Here is a 15,315-nt window from a genome sequence, read left to right as displayed (position 1 = left end):
CTCAAGGGCACCTCAGTCGTGGTATTGAAGGTGGGAGAGAGCACTGTACATTCACTCCCCCCACCTACAATCCCTGCCGGTACGAGACTCGAACCCGCAACCTTTGGGTTACAAGTCCAACTCTCTAACCATTAGGCCATGACTTCCCCTTGTTTTTGCAAAAAAAAAGTTTTGGGGATGGTAAGATTTTTTCCATGTTTTTGAAAGAAGTCTCTTATGATCAATAATACAGTAAAACAGTAACATTGTGGAACAATGTTACAATTAAAGAAAAAACTGTTTTGTATTTGAGTATGTTTTAAAGTGTACTTTATTCTTGTGATTGGCAAAACTGAATTTTCAGCTGCCATTACTCCAGTTTACAGTGTCACATGATCCTTCAGAAATCATTCTAATGTGCTGATTTGGCATTTAAGAAACATTATCATATATATTTTATTATACATCATGTATTTAAAATAGATTTTTTTTGTAACTTTCTAAATTTCTTTACTGTCTCTTTTGATAAGTTTAATATGTGACTGCTAAATAAATAAATAACATTTATTTACCATAATCTTTTGACCGGTTTTTCGAAAGACATATCAACCAAGACCATTTCTAGTAGTAAACACTAAATATTATTTTGTAGGTCTGCCTAATAGTCCTGGGACTCCTGAGGTGCCTCAGAAGTATAAAAACACCGCTCTGGTGGTATGGAGACCCTCAGACACCACGGCACCATGCACCTACTCTCTGGAGAGGAAGACAGAGGGTTAGTGAACAGCATTCATTATTTATCTTACTTTGACTGGCGATTTAAAGTGAGATTCATAAAGTATATTGTTGAAAAGATTGTCAGCTCTGTTCCAATTTGATTTTAAAAGCAAAAATTGAATGTTTTATAATGGTAATACTGTAATATCTTGATTTTCCTAAATCGCCTAGATTTTCTTACTACATGTTTTGTTCAAATGTAAAAAAACATATGTGGAGGAGAATGTAGAGCAGTGTTTCTCGACTCTGGTCCTGGGCGCCCCCCAACACTGCACATTTTGTGTGTCTCCCTAATCAAACACACATGATTCAACTCATTAGCTCATTAGAAGAAACTCCCAGACCTGAAATGGGTGTGTCAGATAAGGGAGACATACAAAATGAGCAGTGTTGGGTGGCACCCAGGACCAGGATTGAGAAACACTGATGTAGAGGAAAGACAGTTATTATTTTTTTTAGCTCTACTGTCCTCTTTTGGAAAGAATGGGTGTTGCAACCAATTCTTATTCTTTATATTTAACAATGTAATATTTATTTTCCTAGGTGAGATTAACTGGCTCATAGTAGCCACAGGTGTGGCTGACTGTTACTACAATGTCACGGACCTTCCAACTGGTGCTGCATACAGGTTCAGAGTGGCCTGTGTGAACAAGGCTGGTCAGGGACCTTACAGCAATCTGTCTGAAAAAATCGTCCTGGACTCAACAGGTGCACAAATGTTTTTACCTACATCAGTGGTTCTCAACAATTTTACGCTGTTGGCAGCCAATAATTTACTAAACAAAGCCATGTTCATTTTTGCTGCAGGTGTACCGATATTTAATGCATTTTTGGTCATAGTTTCTTTTACCTTTTTCATGTTCTTTGAAAACAAATGGCATGTCACAAAACTACCAAATGACAGTGAATTTGATTCAAAATACTGTATTATATAATATGAATATATTTAATCTAATAATTAGTGCTGTCAAACAGTTAATCACATCCAAAATAAAAGTTTTTGTTTGCATAATATATGTGTGTGTACTGTGTATATTTATTATGTATATATAAATACACACACATACAGTATATATTTTGAAAATATTTACATGTATTTACATTTATATTCTTATATTTTATATTATATATAAATATATTTAATATATAAACATAACATATTTTTCTTAAATACATGTTTTTGTATTTATATATACAAAATAAATATACACAGTATACACATATATATTATGTAAACAAAAACTTTTATTTTGGATGCGATTAATCGTGATTAATCGTTTGACAACACTACTAATAATATAATATAATACTGTTCAAAAAACTTGGGGTCAGTTATTTATTATTATTATTTTTTTATTAATACTTTTATTCAGCAGGGGCACATTAAATTGATCAAAAGTGACAGTAACAACAGCATATTAGAATGATTTCTGAAGGATCATGTGACACTGAAGACTGGAGTAGCGGCTGCTTAAAATTCAGCTTTCCTATCACAGTAATAAATTACATTATAAAAATATATAAAAATAGAAAATTGGATAACACTTTATTTTAAGGTGTCCTTGTTACACACTACATGTACTTGCTATTATAATAACAATAAATTATGCATAATTACATGCAAGTAACCCTAATCTTAACCCTAACCATATAGTAAGTACATGTGGTTAATTAATATTACTCAGTACTTAAATGTGTAATTACACTGTAACAAGGACACCTTAAAATAAAGTGTAACCGAAAATTGTTACCTTTAAATCATTGGTCTCAAACTCAATTCCTGGAGGGGCACAGCTCTGCACAGTTTAGCTCCAACCCTAATCAAACACACCTGATCCAGCTAATCAAGATTACTAGAGGATTACTAGAAACTTCCAAGCAGGTGTGATTCTAAACTCTGCAGAGCTGTGGCCCTCCAGGAACTGAGTTTGAGACCACTGCCTTAAATGATAATATTTCATAATATTACTGTTTTTACTGTATTTTTCATCAAATAAATGCCACCTTGGCAAGCTTACGAGACTTCATTCAAAAATATTCAAAACGTTAGTACCCACTTCAAACTTTTTAACAGTAGTGTAATATCATTTTGAATGGATCTTATGCATCTATGCATCTTCGTTTTTCAAATTCAAAGTCTTTTCAACAGCACCCCAAAAGTCCAGTGGAACAGTCGTTGTCAAAACGCTTTCATCAGCTCCGGCTCCTGCTCCTTCAGTGGTAACATCCACCATGACTCTACCTGCAATGAAGCCTGCTGCCGTTAAACCGGCTGCAGCACCACCGGCGACTTCAGCGCCCTCTACAGTCCAGCCAGTAAAGCCTGTGTCTCCTCCTGCTGCACCTGCATCAGCTACGACACGTTCCCCTGCCGCCCTTCCCCAGAGTCATCGTACTGTGCCTGATATCCGAACTCCATCCCCTAGTGCTCCTACCCCAGCTAAAGCTAAGACTACTCTCAACATCACTATGGCCAAACCCTCCCCAGCATCCCCTGCAGCTCAACCTCCTCCTGCCAAACCTTCACCACCTGTCGTTCTGCCCAAACCTCAGACCCCTGTGAATGTGGTCTCCCCTCCATCTCAAACTCCTCCGGTGTCCCCGCCCCCTCTGGTCTCCCCTCCGCCTGCTATCGGCAAGCCTATCTCCTCAGTGCCCATGTATGTCCCGACCACCACCACAGTACATGTGACCCCAGTCACCCCAAACATGCCTTCTCCTGCCCTGTCACCACCGGTGGTGTTAGTTACAAGTCTGAGTCCCGTAGGGGAGGGTACTGGCACACCCAATCGTATGACTCCAAGTGGAAGAGCCACTCCTTCTGGACGCATCACTCCTACAGGGCGCAGGATCCCTATAGGAAAACCTGGAGACTCGACCCTAAGGCAGGGAGTCGCACAGAAACCGTACACATTCATGGATGAGAAAGCAAGGTAAAGTGCAGTGACTTATCTTTTTTATAGTACCTTATACCAGTGTCACAATAGAACATATTTATGGCTGTTTATCAAATCAACATCAAATAATAAAATCAAAACAACACCAAATACAAAAGAAGCTGTAAGTAATCCATATGATATCATAACATGATAAACACTTTACTAGAACAATAATGTCATAATGTAAATCAGCTTTTGATGTGATTACTGTTCCAAGTTGTTGAGAGTGTTTTATTTTGTTAAATGTTTTCATGATGCCTATTTATTTATTTATTTTATTTGTTTGTTTGTTTTATCATTTTTATGTATATTTTGTTTTATTTGTAGTCATACGTATTTTATTTTATTATTTTTAAATTGTATTTTTTTTTTATAGTTTTATTTATGTTGTTATTTATTTTGTTGTTTTGTTTATTTATTGTTTTGGTACTTTTATTCACTGAGATTTTTTTATTTACAGACATTCATATTTTATTTTATTATTTTATAGTTGTATTTATTTAAACATAGTTGTGTATGTTTATTTGATTGCTTGTTTCTTTATTCACTTTTTTTTACTTTGATTATTTTTACACAATGTTATTTATTTTATTTGTTGTTGTTTTTTTTATTTATTTGTTTTTTTTTGTTTTTGTTTGTTTTTGTTTTTTTTACCAGTGGCTTTCCTGGGAAGCTAAGTTGTGGAAGTTTTGGGAAGTTGTGGCCTAATGGTTAGAGAGTCGGACTCGTAACCCATAGGTTGCGGGTTCGAGTCTCGTACCGGCAGGGATTGTAGGTGGGTGGAGTGAATGTACAGCGCTCTCTCCCACCTTCAATACCACGACTGAGGTGCCCTTGAGCAAGGCACCAAACCCCCAACTGCTCCCCGGGCGCCGCAGCATAAATGGCTGCCCACTGCTCCGGGTGTGTGTTCACGGTGTGTGTGTGTGTTCACTGCTGTGTGTGTGCACTTTGAATGGGTTAAATGCAGAGCACTAATTCCAAGTATGGGTCACCATACTTGGCCACATGTCACGTCACTCACTCACTGTCACTCACTAAGCAAGATAAGACAAACCAAAGGCTGGAAAACACTTAGTAGTTAACTACTTCTTTTATACAGTAGCCTTTGGCCTTAAAAATACACTTATTTTGGACACTTAAGCCACATTTAAAAAATGTATTAATGTTTTTAGACTTTATTACAGAATATCAAGTGATATTTATTTATTTATTTAGGAAATATCAACACTTTTCAAGCAAATAAAATAACAATATTTTTTTCTTTATTATTATAAGACAAATAAATCTATAATATTGAATTTGACAGCCATTGATCCCCTTGTATTTTCTTCACCACAGAGGTCGTTTTGGTGTGATCAGAGAGTGTCGGGAAAATGCCACCAGTAACCTGTACATGGCCAAGATTGTCCCGTATGAGCCTGAGAGCAAGCAGGCCGTGTTACAGGAGTACGACATACTGAAGTCCCTCCACCACGAGAAGGTCATGACTCTGCATGAGGCCTACGTCACCCCACGCTACCTAGTGCTCATCTCTGAGTGCTGCTCAGGGAAAGAGCTGCTCTATAGTCTGATTGACAGGTCAGAGACTGCTGAGTACTTCATTTTTGGGTGAACTATCCCTTTAGAAATAATAATAAAAAAAAAACATTAATTAAATAATCTTTTTTGGTAAATTATTTAAATATTATTTTAAGTTTCTCTGCCAGCATGAAGTTTATGAAACACACCTCTGGTTGTGATGTTCTTATCATTTATCTCTCTTTCTAGGTTCCGATACTCAGAGGATGACGTGGCGGCGTATATCGTACAGATACTTCAGGGTCTGGACTACCTGCACAGCCGGAGAATCCTGCATCTGGATATCAAACCAGACAATATCATCGTCACTTACATGAATGTTGTTAAGATTATTGATTTTGGTAGTGCACAGACCTTCAATCCACTGTTCCTGAAGCAGTTCTCCCCACCCATTGGAACACTGGATTATATGTGTAAGACAGTTTTTTAAATATATTGTTTCATATAAATCCCAGAGCTTTTTAGGTAAAACATTGTATTTTATTTCTTTGTGAGATATTCCTATGGTATACCATTCCCTCTCATTTAATATTTTAGTTATATATTTATTATAAGTAATTTCACATTTCTTCACACTTACACAATGTTTTTTTAATCTCTGCTGATTACTGAAAGCTCCTGAGATGTTGAAAGGAGATGTGGTGGGTCCACCGGCTGATATCTGGAGCATTGGCGTATTGACTTATATCATGTGAGTGTTGTCCACTGCAGTCTTTGAAAGGAAATGGGGTCTGTTTTGATTTCATGTTGACTTTTAAATGTCCAGTTTTCTATCTTATGTCAGTGGGAGCATTTGTATTGTTACAATTTGTGTGTTGTCTCTTGCGTTTTGTCTTCGCATTCCAGAAGCTCTCTGGAGCTTGTGAGCTGTCAGTGGCTGTGATTATGTTTGACATGAACACTATTCTAGTGTGTAACTCGAAGCTTTTGTCATGCCGTACACCATTCAGGCTCAGCGGGAGACTGCCGTTTACAGAGAATGACCCTGCTGAGACAGAGGCCAGAATTCAGGCAGCCAAGTTTGACCTCAGTAAGCTCTACCAAAATGTGTCCCAAAGTGCCTCTCTGTTCCTCAAGAAGATCCTGTGCAGCTACCCTTGGTGAGTAAAACAGTGCTTTAAGAAATATTCATCTGGTAACCCTCTACATTGCGACTGAATCTTAACTCTGGGCGACTAAATTATGTCTAATATTAGCCACTGGCTAATACATTCTCAGATTTTACTCGCCAGTGTGTGAGTTGGAGGCTAAGTACAAGTTTAGCACAGATATATTTTCACTCGCCGAACACACTGACTGAGTGCTTCAGAGTTTCACTCTCAGTCAAGCGATCTATGCTATTTTTCAGTTTATCGCAATGGATGCGCAGCGTACCTGTATTTGACGTACCGTAAACTCTAGTGTGAAGGCGCACGACTCGCCGTCGCTTTGTCTCACACACGCAAAGAAAGAGACAGAGCGAGAGAGAGTCTTACATACCATGCAGAATTGACGTGCTATATGTAAACGATATACTTTGTTGTATTTTCCTGTCAAAATAACAGCGTTCCTTTGGAATTCTTCAGCTTTTAAGAACTGCCGGGTTTCTCCGGTAGTGGGCGGAACTAATGCGCAAACGGCAATCTCATTGGCTGGTGCTCACATATTATCGTCCTTGTTTTAATTTCAGCAAATCAATTCGAGCAAACGCACACAACCTGATTAATATTCATGAATCCAGCAGCTCGTTAATCCTTAGTGCGTTTTATATTGTTCTTATTTGTAGAATTCTAAGTATTATTATTATTATTATTATCTTATCAGTATTATTGTTAGTTTCCCCCCATTTCTTTTACAGAAACACTGAATAACTAAAAAAGCAGCAAGTTCAGTTAAAATGACTAATGTGCATTCATACATGGTTTTAATTCTAAATACTTAAGTAGTTCTATCATTAAATAATACTTGATTATCATATATAATGCTTGACTGACTGATAAGAATGTAGTACTTTCAGATATTTAAAAAGCTGTGCCACTTCACAAACATTATATATATATATATATAAACACACACATGTATATGTAGTATATCAGTCTGGTGAGTAAACTAAAAAATGTACTAGCTAATGGCGATTCAATTGCCAAGGTGTCCGTTGAGGGTTGTCTGGGCTATTTGGGCAAATCTCAAGAAACCTGTCAAGAGCATGTCTGGGTCACATTTCATCTGAAATCAAAAGGAAGACTTTTTATTTTGTGTAGTGGAAAGAAGCTTTTTTAGGACAATTAAATTTGCTTTATATTATGTGACTTTATATTTATCACAATTAAACACATTTTCCTTCACACTTCTAATAAACATAAAAAAAAAATCATTATTGTAATACACAAAAATATGTATTATTTACAGTTTTAATTATTTATGTGCCATAGTAGATTTGGTCAGACTTTTTATACTGATATTAATTTAAAAATACTATATCACTATGTTTTTATTGAATAAAGTTAAAAATCATTAATAACAGTGGATCTAATCACCTTTGACAATCATGGTCATTTAAAATACTTTAATATTATAAATATATAATGTATATAGATATACATGCATCATAGTAGTGTTGTATTATTTCGTACTAATTTTAATTAAAAAACAAACAAACAAACAAAAAATCTTCACCATATTTTTATTGGAAAAAAAGTGGAAAAATAGCATAGCTGCAAACATTCTTTAAATAATATATATATAAGAGTGACTATTGACGCAAAACATATTATTTGCATTTTAAAGTATTTGTACATCATAGTAGTCTTGATTGTACTTTTTTTAATAAACTGATTTCAGAAAAAATAATATTGAATAAAATGATAAATTATTTTACAACTGTAATTAGGATCTAATTAGAATCACCATCGCCATTGATAATTATGGTCATTTCTAAATGGCACTTTTTTTTATTATAATTATGTTTTAAAACGTATTATTTGGTCATTATAATTATTCTGCATGGTGTGATGTTTGTGGCACCTTTTACATTGTAGTCATCTAGCATTCAGTATGGGCCAGATCTGAACTGACTCTTATATTTCTGCACGGTGTTTCAGGGCCCGTCCTACAATTAAGGACTGCTTTAACAACTCCTGGCTGCAGGACGCTTATCTAATGAGACTGCGCAGACAGACTCTCACGTTTACCACCACGCGCCTCAAGGAGTTCCTGGAGCAGCAGCAGCAGGTCAGGGCCGAGGTGGCAACAAAGCACAAAGTCCTTCTACGTTCCTACCAGAGCACCCCACAAACCCCATCCACCCCCTCAACACCTGGCACCCCTGCGGCACCCATCTCTCAGTGAGCTCCAGCACAGGATGTCCTTCAGAGAGATGAAAGACGGCTCCGGGGTTCTCCGGGATAAGGACAGAGAGAGACACAGCCTCAGGACATCCAAGCCCCTCTAAGCTGCCCTCGGTGGGCCCTTGAGGGGCCGGTTAACGTGTGGTGTGTGTTAGCAGATCAAGCACAGGATCTTTTGGCCTCGACACCTGGGGTCAGTTCTGAGACGAGAAACACACACACACACACACACACACACACACACACAAACACAAAACCTCTCGTCCAAAAGCATAATGGATTTGAGTGCATTTACCTCCATCAGCCAGCATGCACAGTGCAGTTGTGTTTTTGTCCAGGAAGATGTCCTTACTTTAAGCTCTCCTGTCCAACACTTTTTTTCTTATGACTTTTTGACAAACCTATTTTAGCATTGGATCTCTAGCGAACGGTCAGGAACTTTGGACCCGTCGTGGCTGAGAAGAGTGACTGTATTTCATATACAAAAATCAAGAAAATCCATCACTTGACGCAAAAAATGTCATGTCAATGTGTATTTTTTTTGTGGTGTCTTCCAGTTGTGAACCAGGGCCTTGAGATTTGTGGAAAATGGTGGAAAATGTGTGGAAAATGGATCTTTTCTTGAACTAGTTTTTATGGCATAAGTAATACTTTTATTACTGCTAGTTGTTATAGTGATTATCAATATATATGAAAACTATTGACTGCAATCATGTTGAAATCATCAGACAAGATGCTTTTTGTCTTTTACTAAAGTGTTTTGATCTAAAGTGGATTGATTTTATTGTAATATCGAAAGGCCTCACAGCTTTAGGGAGTGAGTGGCTTTTTGCAAGAATTCCCATTGCATTGAAGCACATATGCTTTGGCTTTCCCTGACACCTAACAAATTCACCTTTTGATATGTTGCAGTCTTTGTGTTTAACACCAGGAATGTATTGTATATTGCAGATTTCAATTCCTCTTCATAGCGTATGGTTTTAGGAGAAAACTCACTCCCTGTGAACACAAGAGAATGGTATAACGGCCGAAGTTGTCCTTATGTAGAGATCAGCTGGTTCAAGATGTGCCTGGAAAATACCTAGTGATCAATGGATGGAATGGAAATGTCTCAGAAAGCGCCATTTTTTTTCTAGTTTATGAGAATCTTTAATATATTATTTGAAAGTTTTTGCTGTAAGACTGATTTATTTCCCTTTAAATGAGAGTAACTTTATGGTCATTATCTTTGCTCAAGTAAAAATAATCTCATTTAGGTCTAGATAATACAATATATATAGAGTTATTTATATAATATATTAAATGTATTGTCCACAAAAAAATCTGAGATTTTTAATCTAAGTTCTTCAGCTTGTCTCCATTTACAAATGTAGATTTATATCTAAAAATGTTATGAATCCAAAAAGCGGATTTAATTTTATTTGAAGACTATGAACGGGTGTTGGTCTTGATTTTATTTTATTAGAGACACCGTTGTATTGCTTACATAGTTTGTATTATTTGGATTTATTTTTGAACAGTTTGCATCCTGTTTGGTGAACATAGAGTCACAGAGTCAATGCTTGTTTTATTCTTTTTTATTTGTATTTGTTTAGTTGTTCATTGATCTAATAGACAAATGAGTGATTCACAGCCACAAAAAATCATATAAATCACATTCAGTATACAGCAAAACAAACTTACAAGCAGCTAAGCAAAGTGAGAGAAGTGAAAAAAGTATCAGAATTTGCTCTTTGTGAGTCAAAATCATTTTTACAGTTCCTTTATATTGTGATGACGAACAACAGGAACTGACATGATAATGCACTGGTCAAAAGGTGTGGGAACGCCGCATGAATGTCCTCATTGTTTTAACACAGTCCTACTGTGTCCTCATCTGACCACAGACAGCAAGTGATCACCTTTGACCTTCTGTCACAAACATAAATATCGGCTTGGTTAAAAATAACGGTTTGCTTAGTGTTTATTGCAGTACTTACTATGAGGTTCAGTGCAAACTCTCTTCTGTTTTCCATCACTTTGCATAAATGCTAACACTGGGTTTGTTCTTCTATCCAATTTGTTTATTATTTGTTTTAACTTGGGTTATTCAAATTGATCAAGCTTCTAGTTTCAAATATGTTATGGTGCGAGAACTAAAACCGAGAAGAAATGGAATCACAATAAAGAGGAATGAATTTGGACTCAATATGTTGTCGTTAATAAGGTTTTATATTCATTCATTTTGTGTGTGTGTGTGTGTTCACTACTCTTTCAGTCATGCCGAGCAACCCTTTAATGTGAAACTAAATCGAGCTTTTCTGGAATGAATTATGTTGCACTAAAACAGTGACAATGTGGAGATAACATGAATGTTTTACAGTAGAATGAAGTGTGTATATGTTGAAAACATGACTTTTCATGAATAAAATCAGCTGTCAGCAATACTAAACAGTGTCTCGAAGTGCATCTAATGGTCTAAATGTCATTACCAGACTTCAGAACATATAAATTCAACCAGACGGCGTTCAGTTATGATCCATAAACGAACCATTAGCTGACACTATTCACATGCTCAAATGAGACCATGTGGAGTTTTCCGACCCTCTGGCTTTCCACCTGTGCACACTTTCATTTGGGACCATTTGTTTTCACATCCCTATTTCAGAATCTGACACCGTCACCTCAGGGGTCTTTTGGTTATGGGTTGACTATATACAGCACAACTGTTCACTCCATCTTTTATCAACCTCATTCTGTCATTTCAAAGCTCAAGATCCACAGAGGGGCAAATGCTTGAGTTTCTCAAGACAGGATTCTCTGTGGACCTGTATTTATAAAACTCAGGCATAATATAAGAACGATTGGTAATTTGTTGAATGCTGAGCAGGAGTAAAGCTCAAGGAATTTCTTCAGGTTGGGTAATAACTGATTTTGTTCAGCATCAGATTTAGGATGAAATTTGTCATATCCTAACATAATCACATTATGCTATTCATGAACCTTTATCCTTGCTTCTTACTTTGTGATTTGCCTGATTAATTTACACTTAATTTAATACATCTTAAAAATTCAACATCAAATTCTTCAAAATATATAAAGAACACACCTAGTTTTAAAACATAATTTTGAAGGTTGTCTTTATTTACTGAGAGGTTTAATTTACCAGAATTTCTCTTTAATATATATATATTATTTGTGTATAATTTTGATTTTTTTTTGTTACATTTTGTTTTAAATGCCAAAAGTCATTGTACCCAATGCATTTTAGAGAGGGATAGTTTTTTTACAATAAATAAAGTTTGGATTATTTAATCTTTTGTAACGAATCAGACACTGAAGGAGAGCGTGAGTGAGAACCCAAGTGCAACATACTCCTCAATGGAGCGATTACCTTGACGGAGGCGAACAAGATAATCTGCTGGGTTCATTTTGGGCGGTCGTATTCTGTAACGAATCATCCACTGAAGGCGAGAGTAAGTGAGAACCCAAGTGCAGTTTCCAATGGGAAACAAGACACATGACTAAGACAACCAATCAGAACATGACACAATGAACAAGAGAACCAATGGCATGAATACATGAGGGCAAGGGAAGCATGACACATCTACAAAATAAAAGACATGAAAACATGAACAAGACAAAACCCAAACACCACATTACATCTTTTTACATTTTTTTTTTACATTTTTTTTTGTAAGTCTCTTATGGTCACTAATACTGCATTTATTTAATAAAAAATTCAGTAAAAACCGTAATATTATGAAATATTATTTCAATTTTAAATGAACTGTTTTACATTTTTATATATTTTAAAATGCAATTTATTCCTGTGATGCAAATCTGAATTTTCAGCACCAATTACCCTACTCTTCAGTTTCACATGATCCTTTAGAAATCATTCTAATATGCTGATTTGGTGCTTAAATAAAATTTGTGATACATTTTTTTCTAGGATTCTTTGATAATAGAACAGTATTTATTTCATGTTTACTTAACATTTTTTACTCACTTTTAATGCACTCTAACTCTATTTCCTTCCAAAAAAAAAAAAAAAAAAACTAAAATCTTACTGACCCCAAACAGCAGTAATATAAAAAAAATAAATAAAAAATATTTACAAGCAAATTCTTTTTTAGCATCTCTCATAATATCAAAAACCTTGATCAGATCCTTCTCCGTGGCTACGTCCTAAATGTTGAAACATAGTTTGAAGTTACATTTTTCACAATTTCAAAAGTGCTTATAATGAAGTATCACTTCTACAGAATAGGCTACATCTGTCCAAAATCTACACGCCTACATCCAGGACGCACATTGACCATGAATGACCCTCAAGTCCCAAGAGGCAGCTATCCACATCTGGCTTCATAGCGAGAGCACTGTGAGTCACAATCGCATATAGATGGAGCTCTATTTAATGCTGTGTGCCTCAGCTGAATGTAACAGCTGACCTTTGATTTGTCGTCTGTATGAATGTGCACCATTGTCTGTCTAAATCGAGGAAAGAGCCGCAACAAAAAGGGCCCTCGAATGTGTGTTCTGCTGAGGGCAGTGCAGTCCTTCACAGACCCCTTCATCCTCTGGTCAAAGACTGGAAAACTGCTGAAGGATGTACCCAAGTACCATTATGTTTTTGAGGATCCTCATGTGTGAAGCCACCAAGTTCTGGATGACCAGATCAGATATACAGCGTCTAATGTCTTATAGTGACCTCCAAATCACAAAGGAAGTGCTTGACTTGTCAGTTGATGAGTGTTACATGGAAAATACTGAAAAGATTCTTTAATGGGTTTTATTTTGCCCTGACATGTCCGTTTCTCAGATTATTAATCACACTGAGGCACTAATACTTTTCTGACCATCAAAATCGCTTAACCGGCTGACTCAGGGAAGTATAACATCCTCTGAGCAGTTAAACAGACAAACAGAGACACAGGTCCTCTTGTCTCTTGTCTTGTGGTTTATTGTCTTCAATGGACACTCAGCACACAGTGATTCCTCTATGTCACTAGACTCTCCACGCTAAAATAAAGGGCTTGCTGAAGACTTTGCTTCACCCTGTAAAACCTGCTGGATCATATTGGATACACACATTTTAAGGCCTGTAAATGATCATGATCAAATATTTGTTGAAAAACCTAGTTTTGACAAACGTTTTTACAGATTTTTATAAAGTAAATGTAAGAATAACTTTTATATTGTTATTATATTTCAAGATTAGCATGTACTGGACTAAAGAAACTTCAAAAGCAAATTATAATCATACATCATTTTTTTACATGCTAAAATGTGAGTATTGAATATGACACATCACATTTTGAGGATGGTTTATTTGTACATTTCTCAATCATCATTGTACTGCATTGCATTATATGTTTTGTCCCCCAAAATAAAATCTTGGGGGACAGTTTGTTAAAAAAGCTTTGATCATAGAACTAAACATTTAAATATTGTAGACATATTATTTGGAGATATAGAGTGAAAACTGATATTTATTAAATTTCTGTAAAAAGTATGCTATATTATTATAGATTTATTTATTTATTATTTTTATATATAAAGCATCATGCATGTATGTATGCTTTATATATGTATGCATATATATAAGTGACCCTGGACCACAAAACCAGTCATAAGGGTCAATTTTTTGAAACTGAGATTTATACATCATCTAAAAGCTAAATAAATACGCTTTCCATTGATGTATGGTTTGTTAGGATAGGACAATATTTGGCCGAGATACAACTATTTAAAAATCTGGAATCTGAGGGTGCAAAAAAATCAAAATGCTGAGAAAATCACCTTTAAAGTTGTCCAAATTAAGTCCTTGGCAATGCATATTACTAATCAAAAATTAAGTTTTGATATATTTACAGTAGGGAATGTACAAAATAGCTTCATGAAATCTTTACTTAATATCCTAATGATTTTTGGCATAAAAAGAACATTGATAATTTTGACCCATAATGTATTTTTGGCTATTGCTACAAATATACCCCAGCGACTTAAAACTGGTTTTGTGCTCCAGGGTCACACACACACACACACACACACACACACACACACACATATAATTTATGTATGTATGTATGTATATGTGCATACATTTCAGGGATACACCACTCTCAACCACACTGAGTATTCAGATTATAATGTGGTCGATCATTAATCAATTAATTTCTTAAACTTTTACATTTTGTCCCCGTGATGTGGTTACATCCTTAATCTGGTGCGTATAGAATGGCGCTAAAATGTTCAAGATAAAGCAAAAAAACCTGTATGATATTTTGTAAAGAACTTTTGATGTGACAAAAAAAATCTTCTAACGCATAATCTGGGGGGTCTTGCTCATGCTTTCAGTGAATGACTGTAGACTGTTAAGTGTAGTGTGTCATGAATACCAATGATGTAAACTTTGTAATCAACATGACAGAGTGCTCGAACTTTGAGGACTCTCCCTGAAGACGGTCTCAAGACCCCCGCGCTCGCAGCTCATGCTAAAAAAAAGTTCGCAAGAAAATTCTTGTTAAAACATACAGAGAAAAAATACACACGCATTCATTTAAAAATCATTCACGCCTTACTTCCTACGATATATATTACCTGTCGGACGCTAGAAAAACTTGTTTTAACTCAGAATCGAGCGCTCTCTTACGCGGAGGGCAAGAGATCTTTTAAACTTTGTTTGCGTATTGAAGTTTATAGATTTTAAAGGGGCAACGCATATTAAT

At 35.8% G+C, this 15,315-nt stretch overlaps 1 protein-coding gene across 1 annotated transcript in view; it reads left to right on the top strand.

Annotated features, from left to right (window-relative positions):
- Positions 1 to 9,739, top strand: part of spegb (striated muscle enriched protein kinase b) — an 87,794-nt gene extending 78,055 nt beyond the window's left edge. The window contains exons 35-42 of the mRNA XM_016449924.1: positions 632 to 754; positions 1,300 to 1,464; positions 2,906 to 3,689; positions 5,037 to 5,276; positions 5,466 to 5,689; positions 5,892 to 5,967; positions 6,227 to 6,376; positions 8,357 to 9,739. Coding sequence (XP_016305410.1) covers positions 632 to 754; positions 1,300 to 1,464; positions 2,906 to 3,689; positions 5,037 to 5,276; positions 5,466 to 5,689; positions 5,892 to 5,967; positions 6,227 to 6,376; positions 8,357 to 8,603 — 2,009 coding nt within the window. The 3' untranslated portion in view covers positions 8,604 to 9,739. The remainder of the gene's footprint in view (positions 1 to 631; positions 755 to 1,299; positions 1,465 to 2,905; positions 3,690 to 5,036; positions 5,277 to 5,465; positions 5,690 to 5,891; positions 5,968 to 6,226; positions 6,377 to 8,356) is intronic.
- Positions 9,740 to 15,315: the final 5,576 nt, after the last annotated feature.

Source organism: Sinocyclocheilus anshuiensis, unplaced genomic scaffold (genome assembly GCF_001515605.1).
Source record: "Sinocyclocheilus anshuiensis isolate Anshui unplaced genomic scaffold, SAMN03320099.WGS_v1.1 scaffold627, whole genome shotgun sequence".
In the NCBI taxonomy this organism is placed as follows: Eukaryota; Metazoa; Chordata; class Actinopteri; order Cypriniformes; family Cyprinidae; genus Sinocyclocheilus; species Sinocyclocheilus anshuiensis.
The sequence above is the reverse complement of the archived record's forward strand: the minus strand, read 5'-3'. Positions and strand labels throughout refer to the sequence as shown.